General features: G+C 44.7%; 3 protein-coding genes across 8 annotated transcripts; 1 reads left to right on the top strand and 2 right to left on the bottom strand.

Moving 5' to 3' along the window:
- Positions 1–622: 622 nt before the first annotated feature.
- CIB3 (calcium and integrin binding family member 3) lies at positions 623–5,290 on the top strand. 2 transcript variants are annotated; one of them, XM_075524082.1, is made up of 6 exons: positions 623–875; positions 1,187–1,221; positions 2,961–3,072; positions 3,435–3,582; positions 4,512–4,707; positions 5,208–5,290. In XM_075524082.1, exons 1-6 carry the CDS (start codon positions 825–827, stop codon positions 5,227–5,229), a joined length of 564 nt encoding a protein of 187 aa, XP_075380197.1. In that variant the 5' UTR covers positions 623–824; the 3' UTR covers positions 5,230–5,290. The 2 variants fall into 2 exon arrangements, with proteins under 2 accessions (XP_075380197.1, XP_075380196.1); XM_075524081.1 differs by lacking the exons at positions 1,187–1,221; positions 2,961–3,072.
- Positions 5,291–5,907: 617 nt separating this feature from the next.
- On the bottom strand, positions 5,908–14,784 carry RAB8A (RAB8A, member RAS oncogene family). 2 transcript variants are annotated; one of them, XM_075524079.1, is made up of 8 exons: positions 14,405–14,784; positions 13,765–13,825; positions 13,430–13,490; positions 12,954–13,031; positions 12,374–12,463; positions 11,645–11,710; positions 11,042–11,092; positions 5,908–10,057 (listed from the first exon to the last, which is right to left on the bottom strand). In XM_075524079.1, exons 1-8 carry the CDS (start codon positions 14,526–14,528, stop codon positions 9,965–9,967), a joined length of 624 nt encoding a protein of 207 aa, XP_075380194.1. In that variant the 5' UTR covers positions 14,529–14,784; the 3' UTR covers positions 5,908–9,964. The 2 variants fall into 2 exon arrangements, with proteins under 2 accessions (XP_075380194.1, XP_075380195.1); XM_075524080.1 differs by lacking the exon at positions 5,908–10,057 and adding an exon at positions 10,064–10,291.
- A 123-nt stretch (positions 14,785–14,907) lies between these two features.
- Positions 14,908–24,883, bottom strand: TPM4 (tropomyosin 4). 4 transcript variants are annotated; one of them, XM_075524073.1, is made up of 9 exons: positions 24,566–24,877; positions 21,946–22,071; positions 18,684–18,817; positions 18,271–18,388; positions 17,860–17,930; positions 17,537–17,612; positions 16,860–16,922; positions 16,711–16,780; positions 14,908–15,426 (listed from the first exon to the last, which is right to left on the bottom strand). In XM_075524073.1, the coding sequence occupies exons 1-9, from the start codon at positions 24,677–24,679 to the stop codon at positions 15,344–15,346; spliced, it is 855 nt and encodes a 284-aa protein (XP_075380188.1). In that variant the 5' UTR covers positions 24,680–24,877; the 3' UTR covers positions 14,908–15,343. The 4 variants fall into 4 exon arrangements, with proteins under 4 accessions (XP_075380188.1, XP_075380190.1, XP_075380189.1 ...); XM_075524075.1 differs by lacking the exon at positions 24,566–24,877 and adding an exon at positions 20,854–21,076; XM_075524074.1 differs by lacking the exon at positions 14,908–15,426 and adding an exon at positions 15,959–16,161 and having other exon boundaries at positions 24,566–24,883.
- Positions 24,884–26,571: the final 1,688 nt, after the last annotated feature.

Genomic DNA, 26,571 nt, shown 5'->3' with positions numbered 1-26,571 from the left:
GGCCCACCCAACCAGATGGTAGGAATGATCAAGAAATGAAAATTTTACAGCCTGCCTGTGATCAATAAATAAGGCAGCCTGCCACATGCTAGCTGTGCAGTCAGTTCCTCCTCCTACCCTTGTTTTTCATATTTCACACAGCCTGTAATTTCACATTTCTGTTCACATGTATGAACTATATACTCCCATGTATTTTCAGTGTAAAGGCTATATATGTATCAGTATATATGTATCATGTCACGCTAATAATCATTAACTAGTGGTAATGTGTATTAGCAGATAATGCAGAATAAAGGGAGTGAGCGAACTTTAGATACTACCTCCAGTAAAAACTACTATTAGCATTAGTGTACAATGTGTATTACAGGGAAAAGTGAGAAGAAAAGGACAAGGGCTTACCATCACTGTTACTAATTTCTAACATTTGGTGTTCATTCTTAAAGAAAGACATTACTAACACTTTCCAGATAATTTACCATATCTGAAGGAATTAAAAAGTACGAACCATGAAGTCTACCTGCTCCCTCAAAGACACAAACAAGCAGCTATTAGCTGTTTGGCTAAATACTGTAACATGAGTCTTTGTTGTGTGCACAGGAGACAGGTGATGCTGGCTAAGAGCCTTACGGAGCCAGGCTAAAGATTTGATGAAATGCTCCTGTTATGATACTTTGCAGCCTGTGGAATAGGGAAGCTGGTTACTTGATCCTCTGCTATACCTGAACCTCATTGTTGCAGCTTTTAATAACTGAATATTCAGACCTCCTATAAAGGTGCCTTTGAGGAAGGAGTGATGGGACAGGAATCAGCATTCAGAGCTAGAAATGGGCAACAAGCAAACCATTTTCACTCCGGAGCAACTGGATGCATATCAGGTATAAACCAAACTAAATGGCTGTTTGGACAGAACACTGAATAACGGCGAGGGCTTTTTTTAAACAATCTCTTTTAAAAATTACTAAGTAGGAGTACTAAATTACAGCAAAGATTTTAGTAACATAGTTTGATTCTTACATCAAGAAGAAGGTTTATAAAATACTCCCAATTACATGCCAAAAAGAAAGAGCATTAATGCTTGGCCACATATATGACAATGTAACTCCATTTAAGTGACTGTACCGGAAAAGTCTGGGCCAATGCATGCCAAAAACTGTCATTACATGTTACATCTTTTCTGATTTCATAGGACTGCACATTCTTTACAAGGAAAGAAATTCTGAGGTAAGTCTCGTGTGTGCATTTTGTGTGTAAAGTACAGAGATTGCTATAAAAACAGGTTACATAGAGGGTAAGGTATTTTAAAAAATAATTTAAAAATGGATTTACACAAAGTTAAAGCAATACCTTTGGACAATCTGAACTTTTTTGTTGCTTTTTTGTGTACAAAACCTATTTTATCTATCTTAAACTGAGCCAGAATTCTGAATTTTGTACTAAGGTACCAGTCACTCTATCAGAAATAAATGTAACAAGTTATGTTGTAGTGCATACTTTGCCAGTGACATCCATGTTCCCTTCACCTTGTTTTACGACAAATGCTTCAAAGTATACTGTTACTCTTTGGGATCCTTCACCTGTCTTATGAAAACCTTAACAGTTGTGTCAAATTTTATTCACGGTTTTTTCATGTCTGTAAAACAAAAATGTTTTACATTTTTCATGTAAATAATTATCCTGATACTCTAAGGTGCATTTTTCCCAAAGCCTTCACGCACCTCATTGAACACTCCATTTAATCTCTGGCCAAATGATCTGATAAAGACAGGTTCAGTATTTTGTTCATGGGGGGCTGAGAGCCTGCACTGAAAACCTCAGCTTGTTGTAAAAAATACTTACCCAGATAGTAACGTACATTATATTGAAGTTGCATTTGCCTTTCCTAACCATTGGGCATATTAACAGAAAGGGAAGTGTTCAGTTTCTGCATCTCTCAAGATGTCATCACACATTTTTTGCTAATTTCTCTGAAGGGCGGAGCACAAGTGACAATTTTGTACAGACCATGTCCCTCTTTAGAACCTTGATATCTGTGTAGGAACTCCATACAGGATAAAATAGGGATGGTTCTGTAATAATTGAAATCTAAATCTGTCTGCCTTTCCGTGTAGTAAATAGAGGCCAGAACCATAACTGCATCATGAATAATACATTTATTATTGATAAGGATCCCTTTTAAAATTCTGTCCTATTGTTTTGTTGATAACCACTGTGAATGGGATCCTTACTCTAGCACAAGAACTGAAGCAAATAGCATGCTGAAAAAGTGATGAATACATTCAAATTATTATGCATATTTTCTGTCTCTTGAACCCAAGTTCTATGGAAAAACAGGAAGACACTTGGGGTGGATAAAAACCTGGTAGACTTGGTCCCAGATCTCTCTTCCTGCCCAGAGCTTTAGGCATTCAGGGTTTTATTCTGACATTTAAACTGAATCTTTCATGCTCCAGTTGAAGCCCATTATTTTTGGTCACATTCATTGTGGACGTGGAAAACAGATCCCTTTTGCCTTGCCACAAGTTTTTGTGTGTTTGGAAACTGATTAGGTGGACCTTCAGGTTGAAGGTCTTGTGCCTTGTTATCATAAACACATAAATCATAACTATACTACATGCCTGAATACCATTGCTGACAATGTAGAAGTGAATCTGAAACTGTAAAAAGCTGTTTTCAGATATGTGGTATCTAGTGGTTTGGCTGCCTGACCTGTGTAAGCATTTTCACCCAATTGTTCTGTAAGCATGAAGGCTTTGTATTTTTCACCAGTTACGCTATGTTGTTCTTTTTAATACCGTCTCTTCCACCAACAACTGCAAAGCATTCTAAATGTTATGTAGTGACTGGTGTCACCCATCTGGTAAAGGATTCAGGGGGTGAAGAATGATATGGAAAAGGCAAACGCATTGTTCTCAGAGGTCTAAATAACTTGTTCCCTAAACAAGCCTTTCTTTCTATTTCAGACTGTTTTACAGGTACCGAGATCTAGCCCCACAGCTAGTTCCACTCGACTACACAGATAAACCAGACGTGACACTTCCCTATGAACTCATTGGCAGCATGCCAGAGCTGAAGGTACAGAGCAAGGAACACAACTGGAATCGAATGACACATTTCAGTTTATTCTACCCTTTTTTAATAATTCATCCAGTACTAATTGCTGGGAGGCTGAAATACAAATAAATTTTGGCTACTGAAGTCAAAAGTCTTTCTGGAAGCTTCTAGTCATTCCCTGAAAAGACCCTGAAATTGCACAAAGGTTAAAGAAGGCTGCAGCTGTGTCTAGCTCTGATACAACGTTAGACAAGAACATAATAGCAGAAAGGGGACTATTTGCCAAAAAGGGGTTACAACAACTGCTCCAATTGTGTCTTACCTGCACTGAAATAAATGCTAGTAAAGACCACCTTCCCTTGCTCCTGTGTTCTGTTTCCCAGGACAATCCATTTCGCCAGCGGATAGCAGAGGTTTTCTCAGAGGATGGAGATGGCAATATGACTTTAGATGATTTTTTGGATATGTTTTCAGTGCTGAGTGAAATGGCTCCCAGAGACTTGAAAGCTTATTATGCTTTTAAAATTTATGGTGAGTGAGACGCATAAAAAGTAAACTTTGGGGAAATCCTGCAGCTTCATGTAGGGATGCAAAAATATTCATTTTGCCACCATAATGATTTCTAGTTAGGTATGTTTTTAATACAGCTTTTCTTTTCACTGCATTTGAATGCCTGTTCGCTCTCCTAGAAACTTCTGGTCTTCTTTATCCTTTTGTCTCTACTCTTCTCTTACTTATTTAGGGTTAGGATTTACTACAAAATTTACAACCTGAAATTATCTGCAGTTTTCAAGAGCTGATAAACATTTAAGAAATATTTCTGTCTGAGGGGCTGCTTGGAAGAATGCAGCACAAGGGATCTGGCTGCCCATAAATCTGTAGGGTGGTTTTGGTAGGGGGAGGTGGGAGGCAGGGAAGCAGACTTCTAGCATTTTTCTCCAAGGACAAATTTAAAGATTTTTTTCTTTTCTACAGTACCATTTTCAGTTACTTTCTTCATGATCAGCTAAAGCTGAACAATATATCAAACAAACCAACTGATATTTTTTTGTGATTTAAGCTGAACATGATTCAGCAAAGATGTTAAAAGCGTGAACTCTCACCAAAACTGAGCAGCCCATTCTCTTCCTTTAACTTCACACTATTTCTTGCATTTAGTTCAGTAGTACTGATTTGCTAGAATGATTTAATTATGGCTAGGCTATGTTTAGCCATTAAACTACTTATCATTCTTACCCTTATGTAAGATAAGGAGAAATGATTCCAGGATTTTTATTTTGTTATTGAATTTTTATACAAGCGAATACGGAAAACTGCAAGACTTCATTTCTGATTTGAAAGCTCTACTTATATAAATACATTACGGCCCGGGAACCAAACCCTTCCTATTAGGTCTTGGCAGTCAACCATGTAAAATGCTGACTTTTGTCACTTTGAATTCATTTTGTTTCCTTTGACAGATTTTAACAATGATGATTACATATGCAAATCAGATCTAGAGAAAACTGTTAACAAATTAACCCGAAATGAACTTACGCCAGAAGAAGTTAGCCTTGTATGTGAAAAGGTGATTTACGAAGCTGATGTGGACAACGACGGCAAGCTTTCTTTGGAAGACTTTCAACGTATGATAACACGAGCTCCAGATTTCCTCAGGTAATATTTGCTTTTAATTTCTAACACAAAATTGCTCTGAGGTTTTTCGTCAGAAGGCTCTGAAGTGTGTGTTTTATGTCTCTTCAGCCATTACAGATCATCACTCTTCCCTGACAGTTTCTAGTAGAGGTGCCCACCGCAAAGACTGGGAAAACAGATGCTTGAAAAAGTGTGGAGGCTTCTTGACTTGCTTTTTGAACCTTTTTACACGACAAAAAGTCCTCATAACTTAAAAAGTTAATATTGGTACTTAGGCTCCATTGATAAGCATATGAGATGAGCTCACTCAATGCGTAACATAGTCTTAATATGGTTTCCGATGCATGTCTTGCACAAAGCAGCACTCAAATCTTGCATTTATTTCATGTACCTATTCTTTGCAAGTGCTTCGCAAAATAAAGTTTCCAATTTATTGTACAGTCCTGGGATTAATTGTAGTGAATCCCTTTGAATAGAGAAGAGTGATACATAAGTGATCATTACTTCTTTTTTTTTAATAGCACATTTCACATTCGAATCTGAATCTAGTGAAACACGTAGATGGAAGCACTTCTTGAACCTTCAACAACTATTACTTCACCTGAGATTATCGTCCATGAGAGAGCAAAATGAGAGGAGCAAAGAGGGCAATTTCTGGTAACTGAACCCGTCAGAGAACTCTGTCTCTTATTTATCTCTTTAAAAGGAACCATTCATTAACGTCTTCATCAAGATTTCCCGCCCCCAGCTAGAGCAAATCTGGCCTGGACAGTGAGATGGGAAATATTTCTTTGAAGTTCAGACATCACCAGGTAGTAAAGGAACTTGTATCAAATTGTATCTTCTAAAAAATTTCCCAAGAAAATGCCTTATCCAGTAAAAGCCCCTTGAAAATAGTTTAAAAAACCTTATGGTTAACCAAAATTGTGTAAGCAATTCCTCTGATCAGCTTTAACAGTCTTAACAAATGGCCCAGTGAATCAGTTTCTCCCAAGTATTCTCCTTGTGTGTCACAGAAGCCCATTACAGGTTCTGAGAAGAATAGAGAGAAGAGCTCTCCATTTCAGAATTTGTAATGAAAAGTCAACATACTTTAAAGGACAAAAGAGCCTACCCTGGGTTCCTATCCCTCTTTTCTATTTTTAGAAATACCCTAATTTCCACCCAAGAATCTATATGCACGGATGATGAACAAGACTGACTAAGTTTGTAAAATTCTCTTTTCATAAGAAGTTTATTTATGCAGTGCTCGGGGTCCTGTACAACAGAGTAAAAACATACATACTGTAATAAACAACAGTTTTGGTTTTAATACAAACATGGAAATCAAGGAGAAGTGTTTAAGAAAGCAGTTGTAATGTGGGAAGGGTGGCAGCCAAAAGTGGTCATTCTAAAAACACAGTTTACAGTTATTTTTAAAAATATTGGGATGCATTAAGTTCCCTTCAACACAAAGTCGTAAGTCCCCACTCACGCTCAACGCAGAGCGTCCGATTCCTGCAGAAAGGCTAGAGAGACCAGCCCACTAAACTTGTGTTACCTACAGAAACAAAAACTCCAATGATCAGTGAAAGAGATGGGTCAAAGAATAAGGCAGCCTGAAATAATCAGACTGCATGCCACCATTAATGTTCAATTGAACAGACCTTTATTTAATCTATAAATGAAGACAGAAGTTAGTCATCATTCTTTCCCAACCCCTATGAACTTCTAGTACAAATGGAGACCATCCTCTACACAGCTGTTTGTCCGTTTCCTCTCCAGCATACACCCCAGCCATTTCAAGTCCAAGAGAAGAAGAAATCATGGTAGCTTTTGAGCATGATCATCAGCCAAAGACCGCCACCACAATAATAAAACCCTTAACAGTTGTCAGCGAGATGATTAGCATCTCACATGAAAGGAGAGACCAAATCATTTTCAGCAGCAGTAATAATCCATAGGATTTATAAATCTGAGGCTGAAAGTCTGATGCTGGCATAAGGCTCTGATGTCAAGGAACGTTAGATGTGCCCATCAGCACAGGGCTTACACAACGTAAGTATTAAAATGGCAAAGTGTTAAAACAGCAGTTCCACCATTTATTGACAGATGAGCTACTGACAGGTCTACACCTGAAAGGGTGAAGACTATCTGAAATATTGCAACCAGCCTCAAAAATAAGGTCAACCACAGAATTCTATGATACTCATTAAAGGGAATTTGAGAACATGCTCAAAAATGGGTTTGTTTCTCTACAAACCAAGTGTTAACTGATTACCTGAAATGTTAGTGGCATTTAGACACTGAGAATGTGTAGTAAGCACATTGTTAATTTTTTGTATCTACTTAAATTCCTCAGTTTCACAAATTTTGTATCCAATTTCAGAGTTTTTCCTCCTTAAGGAAAGCTTAGATATAAATACATTACTGTATGTATTTACGCAGTACCTCTTCTGATCATTGTGTTTTCCTTAACAGTCATACTTAAAAAACACAGTAATTTCATTACGTGACGGAAACATCAACTACATATTGTACTCATCCAAGATTTGATGTCTGTATTTAGCGACACGTAGCCAAGCACACATGCAACTGCAGGGTCTTAAACCTTTTCCTGTCTTACATTTGCATTTCAGGTTTCATATTGCTTACACTGATTTAATTGCTGTGTAGAGTCTCTATACCCTAGAAGTACAGTGATGACTGTAGTCACAGTAACTGTATGAAACTTCCTGAGATCAGGCAATAATGTAGTTGTTCATTGAGTAAAACCAATCTTTTTGTAAGAGGAAATCATGCTAGAAATTAGCTACATAAAAATGTGCAACAACCAGCCTAAGTTTAAACAAAAGGTATTCACGCACAAAGAGTTAGCTCTGAATACAAAAAGAGTAACTCGGGATTTAGAAAATGAGGAGTGAAGAACACAATTCCATCCTTCCAAGTTTTATCCACTTGGAAGTTAATACAGTTTTCTTTCTCATCTCACGATGAGTTACTGATTTAGATACTGTCAACAGGCAATACCCAGTATCATGGTGGACAGCCTGCGATACCAAGTTAGACTAACCACTTATTTTTCCAGTCACTTTGAAAAAACAAGTCTGGCTGCAACATCTGGCTATATTAAAGTAGAAGGATGGATGCGAGACAATGCACATATACTACTAAGCCAGAAACAAATCATTAAACAGATCTGTTTTGTGTTGGAAAACAACATTCAGACCATGCCTTAATCACCTCCCCAATTCTGCCCCAGTCATTTCTTGAAGCATACAAAGTCTTTCTTTAGCATCCTTATCTCAAGACAGAAGCATTGCTTGTCTGATCTATAGTCCTGTATTATCTACACTTTGAGCACATACTAACTAGAAGGCTCTTCAGTAGCTCAACATGATTTTATCCTACAAATACATCTGCATGTAATCCACTATGGCGCATGTTCACCAAGTCTTCACGCTAAAAAGCCACAAGTAAACAAAAAAACCCCCATCATAAGAGGGGGAAAGAGGAAAGCTTTATGTATGATTTTAATCCTGAACAGAGCTCATTGTAATTTGCTAGCTATTAAAAATAAAAAAAAAGGTTGGTAGCCTATAAAATGCATTTTTATAAACGAGTAACTTACACAGTAAAATTTCTTTTTTCCATTTTAGCAAAACAGGCAATATTCCTGTTGAGCCCAATTGCATGCTGCAGATTTATAAAGTTTAATTATGAATCTGATAGATCTTTAACTGCAGTAACACTTAACGAGTGCTACTTTGAGGCCAGAATGTAATACCACAAACTTGAAGAAAACAAAACTGGTGAGTAAATTCATTAACTTTAAAATCAGCTTTAATTTTACCCTTAAGTGCAGTTGTCAATGTAAACAAAGCATGTTAACAATTCCAGTGAGTTGCAGGACACAGCTGATACGTTCATTTGAATTCAATACACCGTAATCCCAATCAGTTGACAGCAGACTTTGAAGCAGATGGTTCTTACTGGCTCCTTTTGTCAGTCTAATTAAGAGTCAGGCTTGCAGCCTCTGAACCGAGAGCAATTAGCTACCTAGGAGCTTTACTTGGCTGTTACATTTTATACATCGGAATGTAATAGACTGTGTTTATAGGAATAAATACATAGAATATTTCCGCTGAGGACTAAACATCATTTGCATTGATGCACACTAACAGGTTTGTTGCTGCCTGGAATCTGAAATGATCAATACGCAGCAGCAAGGCAAATCTCAGTTTTAAAAAGTTTGTTTTCAGAAAGTGTTCATATGTGCAACATTTATTTGCATATGTGAGCAAGTGTGCATGAGAACACACAACTGGAAGCAGTGCAATACATTTTCTTGTCACACTTTAAAACCAGCTACTGCTACTACATCATGACAGATCTAGAGTCATTCTCAACTGGAGAAGAAAGAGCCGCCCGTTGTAACGTTACAAATTTGGAGGCAGCGTCCCTACCCTAATCAGGGTCTGGTTCTCTACAAACAGACGCCAGCTCACGGGCACGGGACTCTCTGTAGCGTTCATCTCCTGTGAAACGTGTCTAAACGTCTGGAGTACTTAATCAAGCATGGTCAGGTCTAACACGGATAAAGTAATTCCTGATGGTAAGGATCCATTATATTTACAGCACACTTTGGTTTTGTAAAAAAATAGATATTCCTTTGAGGAGGATTTTTTTTTTTTAAACTTCAATTGTACTTGTGGATTGTCTAGAATAACACAACTGAATAAGTACCAGGCAGATAGAGGGTTTTCTCTGCAGTAGCAAAGAGGTGGAGATGCAGAAAGCTTCCTTGTACCTTCTGAAAAGGTATAAGCCTGTACTGCTTACTAAGTGCATTTATTTGACATTTTGATGCGATCGTTCTGTAAGCATCTATAGATGTGGATATGCACATGTATCATGTACACATACCTGTACTTTATTAATATTGGCATTTCACTTCCTTATTTTGATCATAACTTAATCTTTCTAATTTGGATACATTACAGATACGAACAAAAAGATTGAAGCCTGTCAGCAAAGGTGCTGTACACAGGTCACATTTGATCTGTACTCCCTCTGCTAGACAATACACATGCCCAGTGGCAATCTTGACAAAAATAAACTTGTTTCATCTCCAAAATTGAAGAGTCAGACAATTACTAAAATAAACAATTTCTTATTCAGGTGGTCACAAAGTGACAAGGTATGTTGAAAATGCTAAGTCCACAGACAGAGGACATCTCACTCAGAACAGGCACAGTCCAGTTCGGTTGAGCAGATGCTCAGATTAAGGCCGTGTCCCTCACAGAAGAACACATCGGAAAAAGCTGCTTTTCTTTTGCTGGTCTGGTGTGATTTTGACTCCCTGGTTGCTGCCTTGCGGGCTATTGCCTTCCTGAAGACGCAAAGAATACGGAGTTACTCATTTACACTTAACAGCTTCTAGCATCCATACGTCATCTATTCGTTTTGTCGAATCAAGCCTGCCACCTACAAAACCCATCACTAAAATCAACAGGAGTCTTCACTCGGTTATCCAAGCCTTGCGTCAGCCACTACGAGAAGGCAGAGAACTGCACCTGCTCCTGTTGGCTTCGGCTGACGCGCGCTGCGCCTGTCCTTCTTCCTTCTATAAACCCAAAGACAGCCGAGATTAAAAAAAAAAAAAGAAAAAGAAAATTACAGGACACGTTTGGCTTTTGCCGAAACACTTCAGAATCGTCAGCAAGACCCAAACCACCACAGCTCTGTCAGCACACGTCTGGTCAGACGAAGGTGGAATGCTCGGTAAAAGTCGAAGGAATCTTCGTTAGCTTCATTTCGTAAGGAACAAACTGACATCGATCCACATGTATTTGTTGTACGAAAGGTAACCCAATCATTTCTCAGGACGCTTTTGCAAAAGTTCCAAAAAAATTTTGTTCTTTACCTATTTTTAAATTCCTTAAAAAATGAGTAAAAACCATAAAACATAAAAATAAAACGTAACTAAATGTACTAGTTTGAAGGCTACCCCGAAGTATGAAGTGGGCCTCCTATATGCCCGATTTATAGGATTCCATTTTTCAGACTGCAAGAGCAAGAAACGTCACTGCACTGCCCTACCGCTCACCTGACTTCCAATAAAACAAATAAAAGATAATTTTATTTAGAAACCCTCAGCTAATTCCTGAAACGCAGAGACAATTGTTATAAGCCAAGGTCAGAGCATAGCTTGACAAAACTAAAAATACACTTCTATAACCTTCAGCGCATCCCCCCTGAAAGAGACCACTGAATATTTTTGTACACTGTGAAACAGTACTTGCTATTTATTTGGCTTTTGCTTGGGTTTTCCTTCCTATTTAAAGACAGCGTGGGCCCAGTAAAGGTTACTCACCAACTTCTTGTCCATTTTTGCTTTGATATCTCTTGCAAGAGTGAAAAATGCCTGTGACAAGTAGAACAGTTCAGTGTTACCTGGTAAATAAAATATACTCTAACATTTTTATTTAGCCATAAGCTGCCTTCCCGAGTTTCTACATATACTGAACTCCCAAAGAATGTCAAGTTTTCAGGTTTTCTCCCCCTGCTCCAGGTTTTAACACTCCTTTTCTAACTCCGCTACCTTTTTTCTGAGCCTGGAAGCCACAGCAGCACACACCACCCACGGCAGGCACACCCAGGGTTGACAGAGCGGCAAAACGTCGCCCTGTACCGATCATGTTACTGAGCGCAAAGATATAAGCCGCGTTGTTCGGTGTGCTGCTCTAACGCAGTTTGCTGTAACACCCTCGTGTTACGCTCTAAGCACCAAGTGCCATTTAAATAAATTAGCATAACGCTGGTTAGACAACACCTTCGTGGAATGCACAGATATGTCCTTAATAAATCTGAACTATCTAAAAACTGAGCGTTGCATCCAGCCAGGACAGGCAAGCGTCTCTATTGCTTGTTTGCACAAATAAGACAATAAATATAAGAGACAGGTGACAGTACTTACATTCTCTATGTTTATATTTGCTTTTGCGCTGGTCTCCATAAATTTAATTCCAAAACTTGCAGCAAGCTGAACAAAAGCAGGTGTCACGTTAGTTGGGTAATTGCGGGAACAGCTCTAAATATAACCGACTGCGCCGGACCCGCCCCCCGGTGTGACTCACACCAACCTGGGGATTTACTCAAGCAGAACAACTTGCAGAAATCAGGAACTGAACCTCGTTCCCGTTAGCATCTCTTCTTACTGGGCTTTGTTCTGTTGCTTTACGCCCTGCGCGCACTTTAATCTGCTCCTTTGCCTTTTCATTTTTTTGTTCGAGCATAGATACCTTGGCCGTCTTGTAACATCCGCAGTGCGCAGAGGCACCTTCTCTACCTTGACTAAGTCACATCTGATGCCAGAAAAGACAATCCTGTCTACCTTGTCCCAGTGGCTTTCAGCCAGAAAGGGACAATTCCTAAAAGTTGTGCTTTTTCTTCCTTCTTCTAAGAAAAAAATCCAGCTCGTTGCTTTGCACCTAACACATCTCGACCAGACGACCGACAAGAATTCTTAACGCAGACTCCTCTTTTTATCAGAGCGGGGAATGTATTGCGCCTACAGCTTGGGAAACGTTCAATAGCTCGTGTCGAAATACCACCAAGGTGCCAAAGAAGCGTACAGACAGTAACGAATGCAACTCTCATACTCTGAAAAGTCTAAGTTGACCTACATTAAAGCTGCGGCACTCACCTTCTCCCCTTGCTCTCTCGAGACTTGTCTTTTGTCATTTGCATCACACTTGTTCCCAAGGATCATTTTTTCCACATCTGGAGAAGCGTGCTGAGACAGAAACAGATCAAAGAAAGGACTTTGGCTTGGGTGTTTTCAGACACACGCTGCTGAGAAGACGAGGCACACAGCAAGTACTGCACGTGGAGATGCCGGTGCTAAGCGTCTTCTGCGGGTTTACGGGCTCCCCCAAACCCTTCATCCCAGCACCTCCCTGCAGGCGCTGGCAGCCCAGCGCGCGTCCCCCACAACGACAGCTCTCGGGTCGCCTGTCGCGGCAGGAAAACACCATCTTTCAGGTCCCCTCATCACCAGAAGGGTGACAGTCCCCACAGCTGGCTCTCGTGTGCCAGCGCAACGAGTTACTGTTAACCGAGACATTTCAGAAGTTATTGCTGATTTTCATTCAATTTATTCGCCAGGTACCCTCCGGCGCAAGAATGCAAGAGAAACTTAACAATTCTGAGGCATTTTGGGTTTCAACTGCTTTAGGAGGAAGAAATAGCATCTTTAATATTCAGTAAGTGAATAGAGAAATTACCTCTTCAATATTCCTGACCCAGTTCCGAATATTTTCAAAAGATTTTTCATTGGTGATGTCATAGACTAACATAATGCCCTGAGGATTAAGAAGGAGACAGATTGTTTCGGCTAACATTAGTTTAACCAAGAGTTAAAGACTTATCCATAGCAGAAAGGAGTGACTTAACAAGGACCGTTTCTAAAAAAGCCGGTTCACAGTTCTACGTAGAACTAGTTCTACGTCTGCCTCGCCAGGTAAGGCGTGCGGGACGTGTATTTACAGAGCGCGTCGTGGAGGAAAGCTGCCTCTCAGAGCACCCGCGTGGTCCCAGCACAGCTCTGGCACCGCTTGAAATGGGAGCACAACCGTAAACTAGGCCGAGTTTACATGGCGGAAGAGAGGCAGTTGTGTGCGTTCCACCCGAAACCCAGCTGATTTGACTGCGAAAGCTGAACCGCCCCGTTTCGGTGTAGCGCGACCCGCGTCGCTCCTACCATTGCTCCCCTGTAGTAGGCGGTTGTGATGGTTCGAAATCGCTCCTGCCCGGCTGTGTCCCTGCAACAGACAGAACACGGGGCTCACGCAAACCACCTACGCCCCCACGCTCAAGCCAAAGCCACCAAAAGTTTTCATTAAATATTGTTGGACCGGGCTTTTGATGTCACTAAGCGACACTAAAACTGTCACTTAGTTTCTAAGCTATCGTTAACTGCTGAAGAGCACGACAGGAGTAAAAACATAATGATAACCCCCCCACACACACACCCACCCCGTACGGACAGCACGTTATCAGACATCAACCCCGGGAGGTTTAGAAGAAAAGTCTTACCATATCTGTAGTTTAATTTTCTTGCCATCTAGCTCTATAGTTCTAATTTTAAAATCAATACCTGAAAAGAGAAGCAACCGAGTCACTCACGGGTTCTGCCGAAGACCACGTTAACGCTCTTCCCCCTCACGCCGCTGCTGAGGTTTTCGCCGTCTCGGGCGGAGCACCCCCAGAGCGCCCTCCCCCTCCGCTACGAGGCCCGGCGAGCCCCCGGACGCAGCCCGCGCTCAGCAGCGAAGCCAAGGGCGACCCGAGGCACCGCGGCGCCGGCCGAGCCTCTGCCCGTCTCCCTGCCGGGACGCGCCCAGGCAATCAGCAACGGCCCTTTACGAGCGACGGCAGCCGGAGCCGAGGGGCGGCTGCACGGCCGGGCTGCGCGCCCGCCGCTGCCCCAGCGCCGAGCCTCGGCAGCCGCCGGGTCACCCGGCGAACCCGCCCCCTCCGCTCCCGCCGCCCGAGCCAGGAGCCGCGTCCTCCGCCATGGATCTCCTCCGGGCGGAACGAGCCGCTTCCAGGCCCGGAGCCGGACCCGCCGCCGGCCGCGCCAGGCACAGCCACCGGCCGGCGGGGCCCGGGCCGGGCCGGTCACCTCGGCTGGGCTGGGCTGGGCGCAGCCCCCGCCCGGCCCTCCCTCGCTCACCGATGGTGGAGATGAAGGTGGCGTTGAAGGCGTCCTCGGAGAAGCGGAAGAGCGCGCACGTCTTCCCCACGCCCGAGTCGCCGATGAGCAGCAGCTTGAAGAGATAGTCGTACGTCTTCGCCATGTTCGCGGGCACCGCCCCTCCGGCCGCGCCCGCCCCCCGCGCCGCCTCACGGGCCGCGCCCGCCGCCCATCACCGCCCGCCGCGCGCTTATTGGCTGAGCCCAGCGCGCGTCACCGCAGAGCCCGACCGGAAGAGCGCTGGAGCCGACGCGCCATTGGCGGGCGGCCTTCGCCCGGCGTGTAAGCGGCGGCGCGATTGGCGGCTCCCCCCGCTGCGCGTAGCCGGCCGAGCGTCACTTCCTGCTGCGGGCGGAAGGCGCGTGCGGCGATGGAGCCGCGAGGCGAGGCCGGGCTGGGCGGGGCGGTTAAGTAGCGACGTCACGTCTTTAACTGCCCGCTGGTTCGTGACGTCACCCGAACAGACCAGGAGGAGACCTCGGTACTGTAAGAAATTGTTTAATATGAAACGTCAGTAACAGGCGCAGCGCGGAGGCCGGCGGAACTGCTGGGGTGCAGCTTACACAGAAACGACGAAGCGACCGCGAGGAAAAGCGACAGCCGCGCGGCCGATAAGCGGCGGAGATGACAAACCGGGGGGCTCACGGGGCTCCGGCACGGCTCGCGCTCTCCCACGCCCTGCGGGAGCCTTGGTGGTCGCCGCCTCCGGAAGAGGCGTGCCGCGGGGCTCGGGGCCGCGCTGCCAGCGGCAGAGGTGTGAGACCGCCGTCGAGTTCCGCCCAAAGCCTCCCGCGCGTCCGTGCTGTCCGTAACCCGGTAGTTTTTCCCAGGATAGAGAGAGAGAGAGAGAGGGGAACGATACGGTAAACGCGGATACAGGCGTCGGTTTCTGTTGGCCGCCGAGAGCTCTCCGCCATCTCATATACAGTTCAGTTCGTTTAGCGTTTGGTCCAGTGTCTGATGCAACCCCAAGTTCTCCTCTTTTGCTTGAGCGAGTTTTTCTAGCGAGAAAGAAGAAAAACCCAAGACTTAGACCACACATTATCTTACAGCATTTTCTCTTTAAATAAAACCCACAATTACTTACCCTCACACTCAAGCCAACTCTAACTGCAGCCACAAAACAGGGCCAATCTTTTTGGTAATTGCTCTCATTTAGCCAGGTTTTTGGACACATTTTACGCGGAATGCGACAGCCTTGTCTTTTGACTGACCACGCGACGTACAGGACGCGTCCTTCGGAGCTTTCATTGTCCCGAGACTTTTTCACCGGGCAGGGGGAGCACCACAAGTACACACCGAAGGCCCTCGGAGCCTTTCGCTGCCACACGCCTCCTCGGGAACACTACAACTTGGGTGTTTGCCAGCGCGCCGAGCCCTGCCCTGGCTGATGTGGGCACCTGCGCTGACTGCATCTGCCCGGGCCCGGCACGAGGAGCTGAACTTATTTTCAGTACCATTACTAGTGTATTTGAGGTGAATGAGAAGGAAATGAAGCCCAAAAGCTGAAAGGTAGAGGTATCTTGTTTTTATTGAGCTCAGTTCTTACAGAGGAGATGGAAGGATCGCTTGTGGAAGTCGCACGGAAGTGACAGGGATTGCAGGCAAGGAAAGCTTAAGGAACGCAGCGAGGCAGAGCGGCCCCCGTGCAGGTCACAAAGAGGTCATGTCATTGAGGGCATGGTCAAGCTCCTCGCTGATGGCTTTGTACTTCAGCTTCTGAGCGTACAGCTCGTCTATCGGTGGCGAGGGCGGAAGGCGCGTTTCAGCAAGAAATGCAGAAAGACAGTCCAGAGAAGAGGCGCAGAGGAGGAGACGCAGAGGCAGGCAGAAGGCGGCAGCCAAAGCGGTTGAGGGAAAGAAAAGAAGAAAACAGATGCGTAATGGAGCATCGGTATGAAAGCAAAAAACCCACACCACTGCGGGTCAGAACCTTCACCTACACTTCCTTTTTTTTAATCTCTCAAAATGATTTTTCAGTAATCGGGTGAAGGAGGGTTGTGATCTCGTTACTGACAGAGAGAGCCCTTGAGTCCCTGTATCTGACTTGGCCAAAATCAGGTTATTGTTACCAACTTGTCACAGGAGAACCTTTCAGGAGAGCCTCCTCCAGCCAGGAGGCACCACGCGGGACAGACGTGTCCGGCGGACGCATCGCACTGATCTAGCAATACGCCTGACAAGCGCTCCTGTCCCTTCCCAATAAAAGCTAATACCCTCTCCTAGAATTTTGTTTTCCGATTTGAAATTGACCACTTGTAACTGAAACTGGGGTGATTTCATACCTTCCAGGTCATCAATGGACTTTTCCAGTTTGGCAACTGTTCTCTCCGCAAATTCAGCACGAGTTTCAGCCTAAAAAGAATTAAATAGAGTAATTGGGTGCTGTTAAAAAAATGATGCCAAAATTCAGTTTGGGGACGGACAAACTTACTTCTTTAAGCTTGTCAGAGAGAATCTTGATTTCTTCTTCGTATTTATCTTCTTTTTCCGAGTACTGTGAAAACAATAAACACTCTTTAAGGGAAGTTGTAGCAACAATAATGTTTATGAATCCGTGACCTATTTATAACCACTTTTCCTTTTACAACAGCTGCAAACATCCTTCCCATACTTTTCTCCTCTCCGCCAAGACGTTTCGAACTCAGGTTCACAAACCGTCATTTTAAGACTGGGGACGTCAAAGCTCCTTCGTGCGTCGTCTCAGACCTTAACGGGCTGACCTTGTGCAGCACAACAATAGCTGAATGTGCAAGAGACCAGGAAGCCTGCCACACCAATTCAGACTAGCCAGAAACAACCGTTTAATGAAATCCAGAGTTTTAACAATCCTTGTTACTGAGGGCAAGAACCACAGAAAGAGCGAGACTGGAAAATCAAGAGCAGGCAGCAGCATGCTGGGGGGGAAAGGGAGATGCAGGTCCTGGTTTGGTAATTATCAGGTTACTGACCTGGGTTTGGGCCGAGCTGATTGAGCGTTATCAACGGTCTCCGTTAAACAGGCAGATGGCTAAATCCTTTCACTTTCTTTGTATTTCTGGGTTATTTCTATGGATTTCAGTTACAAGTTTTGACTTTGTCCCTATCCCTTAGTTTACGGAAAGAACCAACCTTTTCGGATTGAGCTTCCAAAGACTTCAGGTTGTTCGTGACATTCTTTAACTCCTCTTCAAGGTCACTACATTTACTATAGGGAAAAAAACCAGTATAAATTACTACTGTCCCTGTTATGACTTAATTTAATTTTCAAGAAGTCTAAAAGTACAAGGGATGAAGTAATTCTAAAGTCTGAAAGGAGACAACTGGGTATATAGGGTACTCAAAAGCTGTTCTACACATGCTACATGCCTGCCTACCAGTAGATTTTTGTAAGGCAACACAGCTTTGAGCTGTACTGTATTCTAAACTGCTTCTGTGTAGCTGAAGTTACTCACACTTCGGACACCTCTGCACGCTCCTCAGCTCTTTCCAGTTCACCCTCCAAAATAACCAGTTTACGGGCGACCTGTAAAGAGAAACCAGCTGTGTCAAGCCAGTCTGTCATTTCTTAGACGTTCCTCTCAAAGCACTACGCTCGTGCTTTCCTTCTGAACAACGGAATTAGGTTAAAACATACATGCACAGACATGACAGACTTTTTCCCCAAATAAATTAGATTTTGCGGTGTTCTGAGCATTAAATATCTAAGGTGCTGCTGAAGTCACTATTAAAACTACTCCTCTTTGGGAATGTTCCAAAGTCAAAGCATCACATGGTGAAGAGCATAGAAAGAGTGACTAAACTGAGGAGTAACAAAGCTGTTCTCGGTTCTCCGGGGTGTTTAATGATTTCCTTATCCCTTTTACCTCCTCATATTTGCGGTCAGCCTCTTCAGCAATATGCTTAGCCTCCTTCAGTTGCATTTCCTGAATTTCCATTTTCTCTTCATCTTTCATCGCTCTGTTCTCAATAACCTTCATTCCTCTGCAGAAGTCAAAGCAAGTGCGTTTAATGTAGAAGCATTTTAGCACTTTTATCTCAAAGGTCCTAAAGTGGAATTCAGTATTTGTAACCAAAACACGGCCCGTTATGACCACACTATCATGTTCTTCGAGGCTAACAGAACTACTCATTCAAGCTTGTAAAAAAGTTCTGAGTCTCTGACCCGCAAAGCACATTAGCACATGCAGATACTAAATCATACAGGAATATTTTATTCATACATATTCAATTTTTTACAACAACAAAAAAAAAAAAAAAAGAAAAAAAGGAAACATACCTCTCGCTCTCATCCGCTGCTTTCTCAGCCTCCTCCAGTTTCTGCAAGGCTGTGGCCAGCCGTTCTTGGGCACGATCCAGCTCCTCTTCCACGAGCTGGATACGTCTGTTCAGAGCTGCCACCTCACCTTCAGCCTGTATGAAACAGCCACCCAGAACTGAGGTTACGTACAAGCCACTCGCTGGCTGACAAAGGTTCTCAACTAATCAGTTCTCCTTAAAACCGCACAGGCTCCTCCTTGGTATGCGCAGGGAAGCTCTCGGAACCTTCCTGTCTCTGCTTTTTGTTTGTTTAAACTATGGCATCTCAGGAATTTCAAGGTATGGAGTATGTGCTTCTCCTTTCTTTTTGAATGGTACTTATCATTCCTGCCGTGCAACGGCCAACGGAGAACTATTTTCAGATCACTTTACAGGGCAGGAGCTACCCATAGGATTCCAAAGCTAAAAACCAAACTCCTTCCATAATGGCTTGTTCCAAAAACTTCACAGTTGATTTTTATGTTCTTGGTTTCATCACAGATTGCAGCAATATCCTGTCCCAGCACACTGCCGAAGTTAAAGCCGTTTCATTATCCATTATGGGCTCCTTTGCCTGCAAATGCTATATAATCTTTACGCGGTCAGCTGGGCAGATACAGTTGGCCTCAGCATGGGAGAGTCAGTCTTCTTTGTAACATAATAGGGCAAAATTAGATACGTTCTTAAAATAAGTTCACTTTTTTCATTGCTTCCTGTGGTACTTAAGGAATTAGGCAGAAAGCATTTCTTAATAATAAGGTCTGTTTATATATGATTGAATAAACTGCACAGTAATTGGAAACACTATTAATGTTTAAAAACCCAGACTAGGTAATAAACGGGGAGGCTGTTGGGAGAAACACTCGCATACAACATGAACAAATCGGTGTCCGTAAACACGTTGTGTTTGTTAAGACACGGCTCCTTTCCTTGCTTGTTATTTGAAGGAAAATAAACCCGTACTTTAATAGCTGCCAGGTTCGTGCACTTAATCGCCCCCAAATCTGAGCACAATTGCTACGTGTAAGAGTAACTTTTTTTTTGAAAAAACCCTCACTTTTATGGGCTATAGATCCTGGAAGGGCAGTTGTTTTATGCTTTGTGTTAAACACTTTGAAAAAATATTTGTTTTGCCGCAACTTCTCCAATTTGGTTACCCACCGCTCCTCCTAAGCCGGAGGAAGTGGTTTCCATTCATAGCTGTACCAGCTTGGAAAGGATGTCAGTGACTGATCCAAATGGAAGCTGACCCAGGATTCCTCTAGTCATAAATTATCCTGCATTTCATTTGTTTTCTACCCAGTGCTATGTGTTTAACTTTCTCGATTTACACACAAGGCATCGATCACGTAGCAAACTGGCATCTGTTATGTGGCGGTCTGCAACTCCTTCCACTAGGCAGGCCACTTTTAAGTCATATTTTAATTAAGCAAGATTCCAAAGCTATGGAGACGGGGCCACTGGGAAGCCGGAGTTAGTCTGGCTCCACCTCTCCCAGAAGCAGCCCGCAGTCCTTATACGGTAAAACTAACTCGCTGACATGTGATAAAATAGCAGGAAGATGCCGGGAAGGCTGATCACACACAAATCTAAGTGAAACCAGCTGTCCTGCCCCGGGAGAGCCGCGCACTAGTGGAGAGTGCTCGTTTCTCTGTGAAAACCAGGAGGGAAAGTTATTTTCCAGCAGTTCGGACATTTCCCAGCTGCGCTGGAGCCAGCGGTGCGGCGCCCAGAGGCGGGAACTCCCCGCTCGTTGTCATGCAGCGCTCTTTCCTAATTAAACAGCCATTTCCTACTAAACTGGTCACCGCTTCCCGATGCCGATCGGTGCTCGCAACGCCTTTTCCGAAGGGAACGGCCCAAAGCGCGGCAAGCCGCGGGCGCGGGGGACTGGCCGCCGCCCCCGGAGGACGGTGCGGGCGAGGCGCTGCGGCAGCGCCAGCGGTTTCCGCAGGGAGTTTGCGGAGCGGCGCGGAGCAGCGGGGGGGACAGCCGAGGAATGAAGGCAGCCGGCGGCCGAGCCGTCCTCCCGGAGCAGGGGAGAGCCAGGCGCGCCCCAGCGAGAGAGAGCCAGAGACAGGAAGGAAGGAGCAGGGCAGCCCGGGAGAGAGCGACCGAGAGAGGCGAGCAGGCAGCCCGGGCGGTCTCACTTTCTCCCGCAGGTCCCGTTCCAGGTCCAGCTCCCGCTGGAGCACCTGGGCGCGATCCTCCGCCTCATCCGCCTGTTGCTGCAGGCACTGGATCTTCCTCTTCACCGCTTCCAGGGAGCTCGGCGCGGCCATGGGCGCGGCGCTGGCGGCGGGCAGGGCGCGGAGGTGCTGCACGTGGCGGCGCGCGGCCCCGCGCCTTTCAATGGGCCGATGACGTCACGTGCTGGAGGTGGAGGTGGAGGATGGTGACGTAGCACAGAAGAGTCGGCGCAAGCAGCGCCGGGACAGTCGCGCCCCGGGGCCGCCCCGCCCGTTTCCCCCCACGGTCCCGCGGGGGTCCCCGCTGCAGCCCCGCGGGCCGGCCCGGGCCCAGACCGCCCGCCGAGCCCGAGGCCGCTCCGCGCTGCCCCGGGCGCCGCATCCCTCGGTGATGCGCAACCGGCTGCAGGACTGCTGGGCTCGCCGGGTCCCCCCGACCATCCTGAGGAGCCCAAAAGTGGGGTTCGACACCCTGCTGCCAGGTCCTGCGCTCCAGTTTGTTCCCGCCGTGGCTGGGCCCACGCAGGCGAGAGAGAAGCTAAAGCCAACCGTTCTGACAGCAAACCGAACGGGGGCTGCGGCTGGGGAGCCAGGACTGGTTTTTAAGCCTGCTGCGTGGCTGAAGCCAAACTGCATCCTTACGCCACAGCAGAGCCCTGCTTCTGTCCCAGCTTCCCCAGAAGATCACCCTTTTGTTTACTTTGATTGAAGGAGATGTCACCTTTCCTAAAGGCTTCCCACCCACAAACACTGCCCCCCGTTTCGGAACCCCCTGATGGGTGCAGTGCTACGGATTCTCCCTGGGTACCCGTTAAGCCCTGAGTGCACCGGCCCCCGGTGCTGTGGGCTCGGTGCCGAACAGCCAGCCCGAGCTCATTTTGGCAGAGCGAGCAGGAGACTGCCAGACCTGGAACACAACACTGCCCTTCCTATCCCCCAAACAAAGTACTGCAATACAAACATTCTCAGCTATTCTTCTCATCTGTGTACTACATACGTACTGCAAAACACACACAGCATAGTTCCAGGCAAATGTTCGCTGTAGGTACGTACATCAGTGGCCTTCTTTTCAGCCTGCTCTAGTTTTTCCTGGGCATCTTTGAGAGCCTCCGAGTACTTATCCAGCTCATCTTCAGTTCCTTTCAACTTCTTCTGCAGAGCTACCAGCTCATCCTCTACCTTTCGAGAGAGGAAAAAAAACCCAAAGTGAGCATTCTGACGTATTATCAGTTATGGTTTAATATGGTTAAAACCTCTCTTTACTGTTAGTTTTAACCTAACAATACACACAAAGAGTCACAAAAGACCAGATCAAAGTTCTGCTGGGGCAGGTAGTCTGAGAACAACGGGCAGCAGTTGCCAGGGAAAGCTCATTCAGAACATGTCATCCTTAGAACAACATTCCCTGCCACTGCACGCGCAGGATCTGGTTTACTGCATAACTTGGTATAAACCCTTTTTCACCTCATTTCTCTTTTGGACTCCACAACCCCCTGCAGCAGTTAATTCTACAGCATCATTATAAATGTTTTAAAATTACATCCTTGTGTTTGTTCTAACACTATTACCTGATGATTTATTAGGAAACTATTCAATTCCTGTATAGCTAGAAAAAACAAGCGGTCGTCCCGTCATCATCTTTTGGCAAACGCGATACTCTGGAAGCTGGAGGGAACAGGTCCGGCCCGCGACAGACCCTGCTGTAAGTGGGAGGTGGGACTCGATGACCTCCGGAGGTCCCTTCCAACCCGAATTATTCTCTGACTAATTGTGGGCCGGCAAGGTATGCTCCATCCTACCATGAGGTTCAGACTCTCTCCTCCATACCATATAAATCCATATTGTACATGGGAATGGTACTATTTATAACCTGCTGGGAGACTGTTTAATGACAAACTGTCTCATGCTCCCCAAAGAATTTACATTATCAGGAGGCTTGCTGCTGATAAGGGTGGCCTGCAAACCCATCTGCTCCATCATTTCAGTTGCAATACAAAACAGTTCAGTCTGCAGAGAAACTGATTTAACCATTTAGCTCTGCCTTCACATAAATTTAGTCTATCAAAATAGTTCACTCAAAATAGTTGGTGTTTTAGTGCACTGACTGTCTTCATTCTCGCTTCAAAGACAGCTTTAACGACATTTTTGGTAGCGTGCTATTTTGAACGTTGTTATGTTGCTACACTTTTACTCGGAGTAACTAGATAGCGTGAGAGAACTGAATATGCTTGCTTGGATGCTTTAACAGAGGGACAGTCAGCAGGATGAAGGAGGTGATGCTTACTTTGTGTATGACATTAAAATCACTACTTGAGTACTGGGCCCATATTAAAAAAAACAGCTGAAAAATTTGAGACAATTCAGAAAAGAGAAGTAAGATCAAAGATTTATTTTTATCTTTTAGCTTTTTATTGTGAATTACCCTCATATGGATACTTGAAAATTCCCACAAGCATGTCATTTATCACTCCGTAGGAAATCACCTTTGATAACTAAATGTAAAGGGAGCCTAAGCATTCAATCACCATTAGCTGCTCTGAATAACAATCTGCTGTGGCTGCTAGCGAGTACAGAAAGATTAGCTGGGGAAACCATGGCCCAACAGAACAGCATCTGATCAACACCTCTGAAGCTAGGAAAGAAACAGGGACTATGTACACAGAGTGATGTGTGCAGCTTGTAGAAGCTTACTGTAATGACACAGAATAGACAAGAAGTTCTCCTTGTGGAGGGGGAAGACAGGAGCAGGTAACCCTTTTGGAAACTTTTTCCTGTTGCTTTAGCTAAATGGATGATCAGTTGAAAATTTAGTTCTGTCACCCAGGATCTCAAACTGAACTTGAACGTAAGAAATATTTGGCCAAATGAATGCTAATAATGCATTACAGCGGTCTGGAAGATGCAGTAGAAGCAGCCACATTTAGAAGATGTAAAAGGAAAAGACGTGGTCATTTTACAAGAAGTGCTATAAGAAACGTGAATGTAGTCAACCTACATTTCAAGATCGTTCTGAAAATACTATAGCTCAAATATGAGGTAGGTACCCAGAATAAAGAACATGGAAAAGCAAAAGAAGATGAAAATGTTACCAGTATAATTCAGTTAAAAGAAGAGCTTTCCAATTAAGATATTTCTGATTATTCTTAACAAAAAAAAAATACAACATCATCTATTGTTGAGTCACAGCTGGTACCTCTAAGGGGCACTCTGTATACCGAGGACTCGTCAAGTGAACTTTTATTAATTCACTTCAAGGAGAGGCTCAATTACTGTTTAGACAAAGCTGACTCTTCAGGAGGTATAAACACCAGCCCTACAGGTGTTCAAGGTATACAGCTTTCATTTTGATTACGTGAGGCCTTTTTCATGGACTCACAAACACAAGAAAATTAAGGCAATTATGTAAGATTCAAGAAAACTCAGACAAAATATTCTTAATAATCTGTGGATAGTGCTAATTTTGCAGACTCAGATGGCTGAAAAGAGAAGTTAATACCTAGCCCTGGCTGTATGAGTGTACCATCACAAAAAGGCAAAAGACTTCAAAAGAAGATTAACAGAAAACCCGACTTCAAATTATTTTGCTTTCTGAATCAGAAAGTTGCAACACAGTATTTTGTTACACTTATTTCCACAGCGCAAACACACAATCAGTGATTTTATTTCTACTTACCTGTTTGCATTTGTCCTCAGCTGCCTTCTTATCCGTTTCAGCCTGCTCTGCTCTGTCAATGGCATTCTCCTTGTCTAATTTCAACATCTGCATCTTTTTCTTGATAGCTTCCATTTTTGCTAAGGGATAGGTTGTATCTGTCGTGCAAGTGAAAGAATTCTGAAGGGTAAAGTTTAAGATTTTTAACAGCTTGGGCAGAGAAAGAAGTTGTACCCTGCCAAGTCACAGGGAAAATGAGCTCAAGTGGTTGTAGAGAGCTTTAAACCTAGAGACCCCTGGACAAAACCCAGATCTACTGGCCTCTTCTCTGATCTTTCATACACAGCCTTTGTAAGGAATGAGCTGGAACAGACTCACTAGAGGAATCTTCACCACTCCATCATCTCCTTATTTGGGTCCTGTTTTCTTAAAGAGAAAACTGTTTCCATTTTTAAGCTTCTGACAGAAGCAAAAGTGTTGACATACGAACGCATGCTTGAAAGAAAGCTTATTAGCACCCCTCCATGCTTGCAGAGCAATTAAACAGCCCAAAAGATGTATGGGGATGGCCTGGCTTCTTGTAATTGTGGCATAAGACTAATGAAGGAAAGGGAAGGATCTTTTTGGATTACTCCAAAATAAATTCATACACAAGATAAAAAAAATCTACACTTAAGAGATAGCTAAATTTATGTTATAAAAAGATGCAGGATATGTAATGAGACAGCAGGTTTTTTTTGCTGTGAAAATAAGCACTGGTGTTAAGGAACGAGCTATAATCTGTAATAGTATAATACATAACAGAGATCAGATTTAGATTCCAAGTTCAGGCTCAAAGGCATTCAGTGAATTTGAGTGCCCGTCTTTGAAATGTCACTCACTAAATACTAGGGAACTGAACAAAAAAAAATACACCTGAAGCTGCAGTCTGATGAGCACTACAAATTATTTCTTCTGCTGTATGAAGCAGTCAGCTTCTCTCTGTCAGGCAATGCGAGAGTACGCTCTGGGAAGAACATCAGGAGCAGCTCCACTGAGGACACCACCGAGAGCTTCCAGAGGCGCCGGGATGAGCCCCGTTTCCCTTCCCAGCCCTATTAAACACATCCCCATGCCCCAACTGCCCTCTTCCATCCCTTCATATGCTCTAGCTTAGCTTCACAGCCCATGACACCTACTTTGTCCTGACTGTAGCAAGGGCTTACTTACTCCACTTCCCAGAAGAGACTGAAAGCACTTGTTGACTTTGCTATGCAGGGGGACCTGCATGCCCTCGTATTCCCCTACTTCTTTCCCGAATTCAGGTCCTAGTAACCACTCCATGATCCTTTCTCCCCCGATTCTGCCCCTGCTCCCTCCCAAGCCACACGCAGCCCAAGCTCTCTGCACACCCTCACAAAGCCTGTCAGGCCTTCCCTCAGAAGTGCTTACAGCATCCCCAGCCATGAGGGGTATCCAAAGACTCAGCACAAGACCCAGAACTCCCCCATCCTCTGGGGTGAGCTGGCATGGCACTGAAAGGCCTTCAGGTGAGACTTCTGAGGAAGAATTGCCCCTTATTTATCTAAGCTCAACCGCAGAACGGACACAAAACCAATACCAACACAATGTCCATGAGGAAGGCCAGAGCCCCACAAACCATCCCCAAAGCACCACTGGGCTAGTCAGAGCACTCGCTAGGCTGTTCAGGCTGCCTTTTGTGAGAGATTTACTGCTGTTTCGATTCAAAATAAAAACAATGCTCACACTGCTACTAAAACCAAGACCTCAACCCCCAGCAGCCCCAGCCACTGCCCGATAAAGAGGGCTTTGGCCCCCCCGTCCCAAGATGGCTGCCAGAAAGCGCCCCGAGGCGCTGTGGTCTGGCGGCGCCAAGATGGCGGCGCGCCGAGGACTACAACTCCCAGAGGGCTGTGCGCGATCGTCCCCGCCGGCGCGCTCGGTGCCGGCCCCGCCTCAGCGCCGGGCCGGGCATGCGCAGCACCGCCTGTACCTCCATCCCTCATTAGCGGCGATTAAAGAACTCC

Source organism: Mycteria americana, chromosome 24, assembly GCF_035582795.1.
Source record: "Mycteria americana isolate JAX WOST 10 ecotype Jacksonville Zoo and Gardens chromosome 24, USCA_MyAme_1.0, whole genome shotgun sequence".
Classification (NCBI taxonomy): Eukaryota; Metazoa; Chordata; class Aves; order Ciconiiformes; family Ciconiidae; genus Mycteria; species Mycteria americana.
This window is presented reverse-complemented; position numbering and strand designations above follow the sequence as displayed.

Coding starts and splice junctions, on each gene's coding strand:
- CIB3 (XM_075524082.1), top strand. CDS start 825: ATGGGCAACAAGCAAACCATTTTCACTCCGGAGCAACTGGATGCATAT. Junction 3,073..3,434: donor GCAGCATGCCAGAGCTGAAG/GTACAGAGCAAG, acceptor TCTGTTTCCCAG/GACAATCCATTTCGCCAGCG. Junction 4,708..5,207: donor CGAGCTCCAGATTTCCTCAG/GTAATATTTGCT, acceptor TTTTTTTAATAG/CACATTTCACATTCGAATCT.
- RAB8A (XM_075524079.1), bottom strand. CDS start 14,528: ATGGCGAAGACGTACGACTATCTCTTCAAGCTGCTGCTCATCGGCGAC. Junction 11,711..12,373: donor CGAGAGAGCAAGGGGAGAAG/GTGAGTGCCGCA, acceptor GCTTTTGTTCAG/CTTGCTGCAAGTTTTGGAAT. Junction 11,093..11,644: donor CAAATATAAACATAGAGAAT/GTAAGTACTGTC, acceptor TACTTGTCACAG/GCATTTTTCACTCTTGCAAG.
- TPM4 (XM_075524074.1), bottom strand. CDS start 24,679: ATGGAAGCTATCAAGAAAAAGATGCAGATGTTGAAATTAGACAAGGAG. Junction 22,072..24,565: donor CTGAGGACAAATGCAAACAG/GTAAGTAGAAAT, acceptor CTCTCTCGAAAG/GTAGAGGATGAGCTGGTAGC. Junction 16,923..17,536: donor TGGAAGCTCAATCCGAAAAG/GTTGGTTCTTTC, acceptor TTGTTTTCACAG/TACTCGGAAAAAGAAGATAA.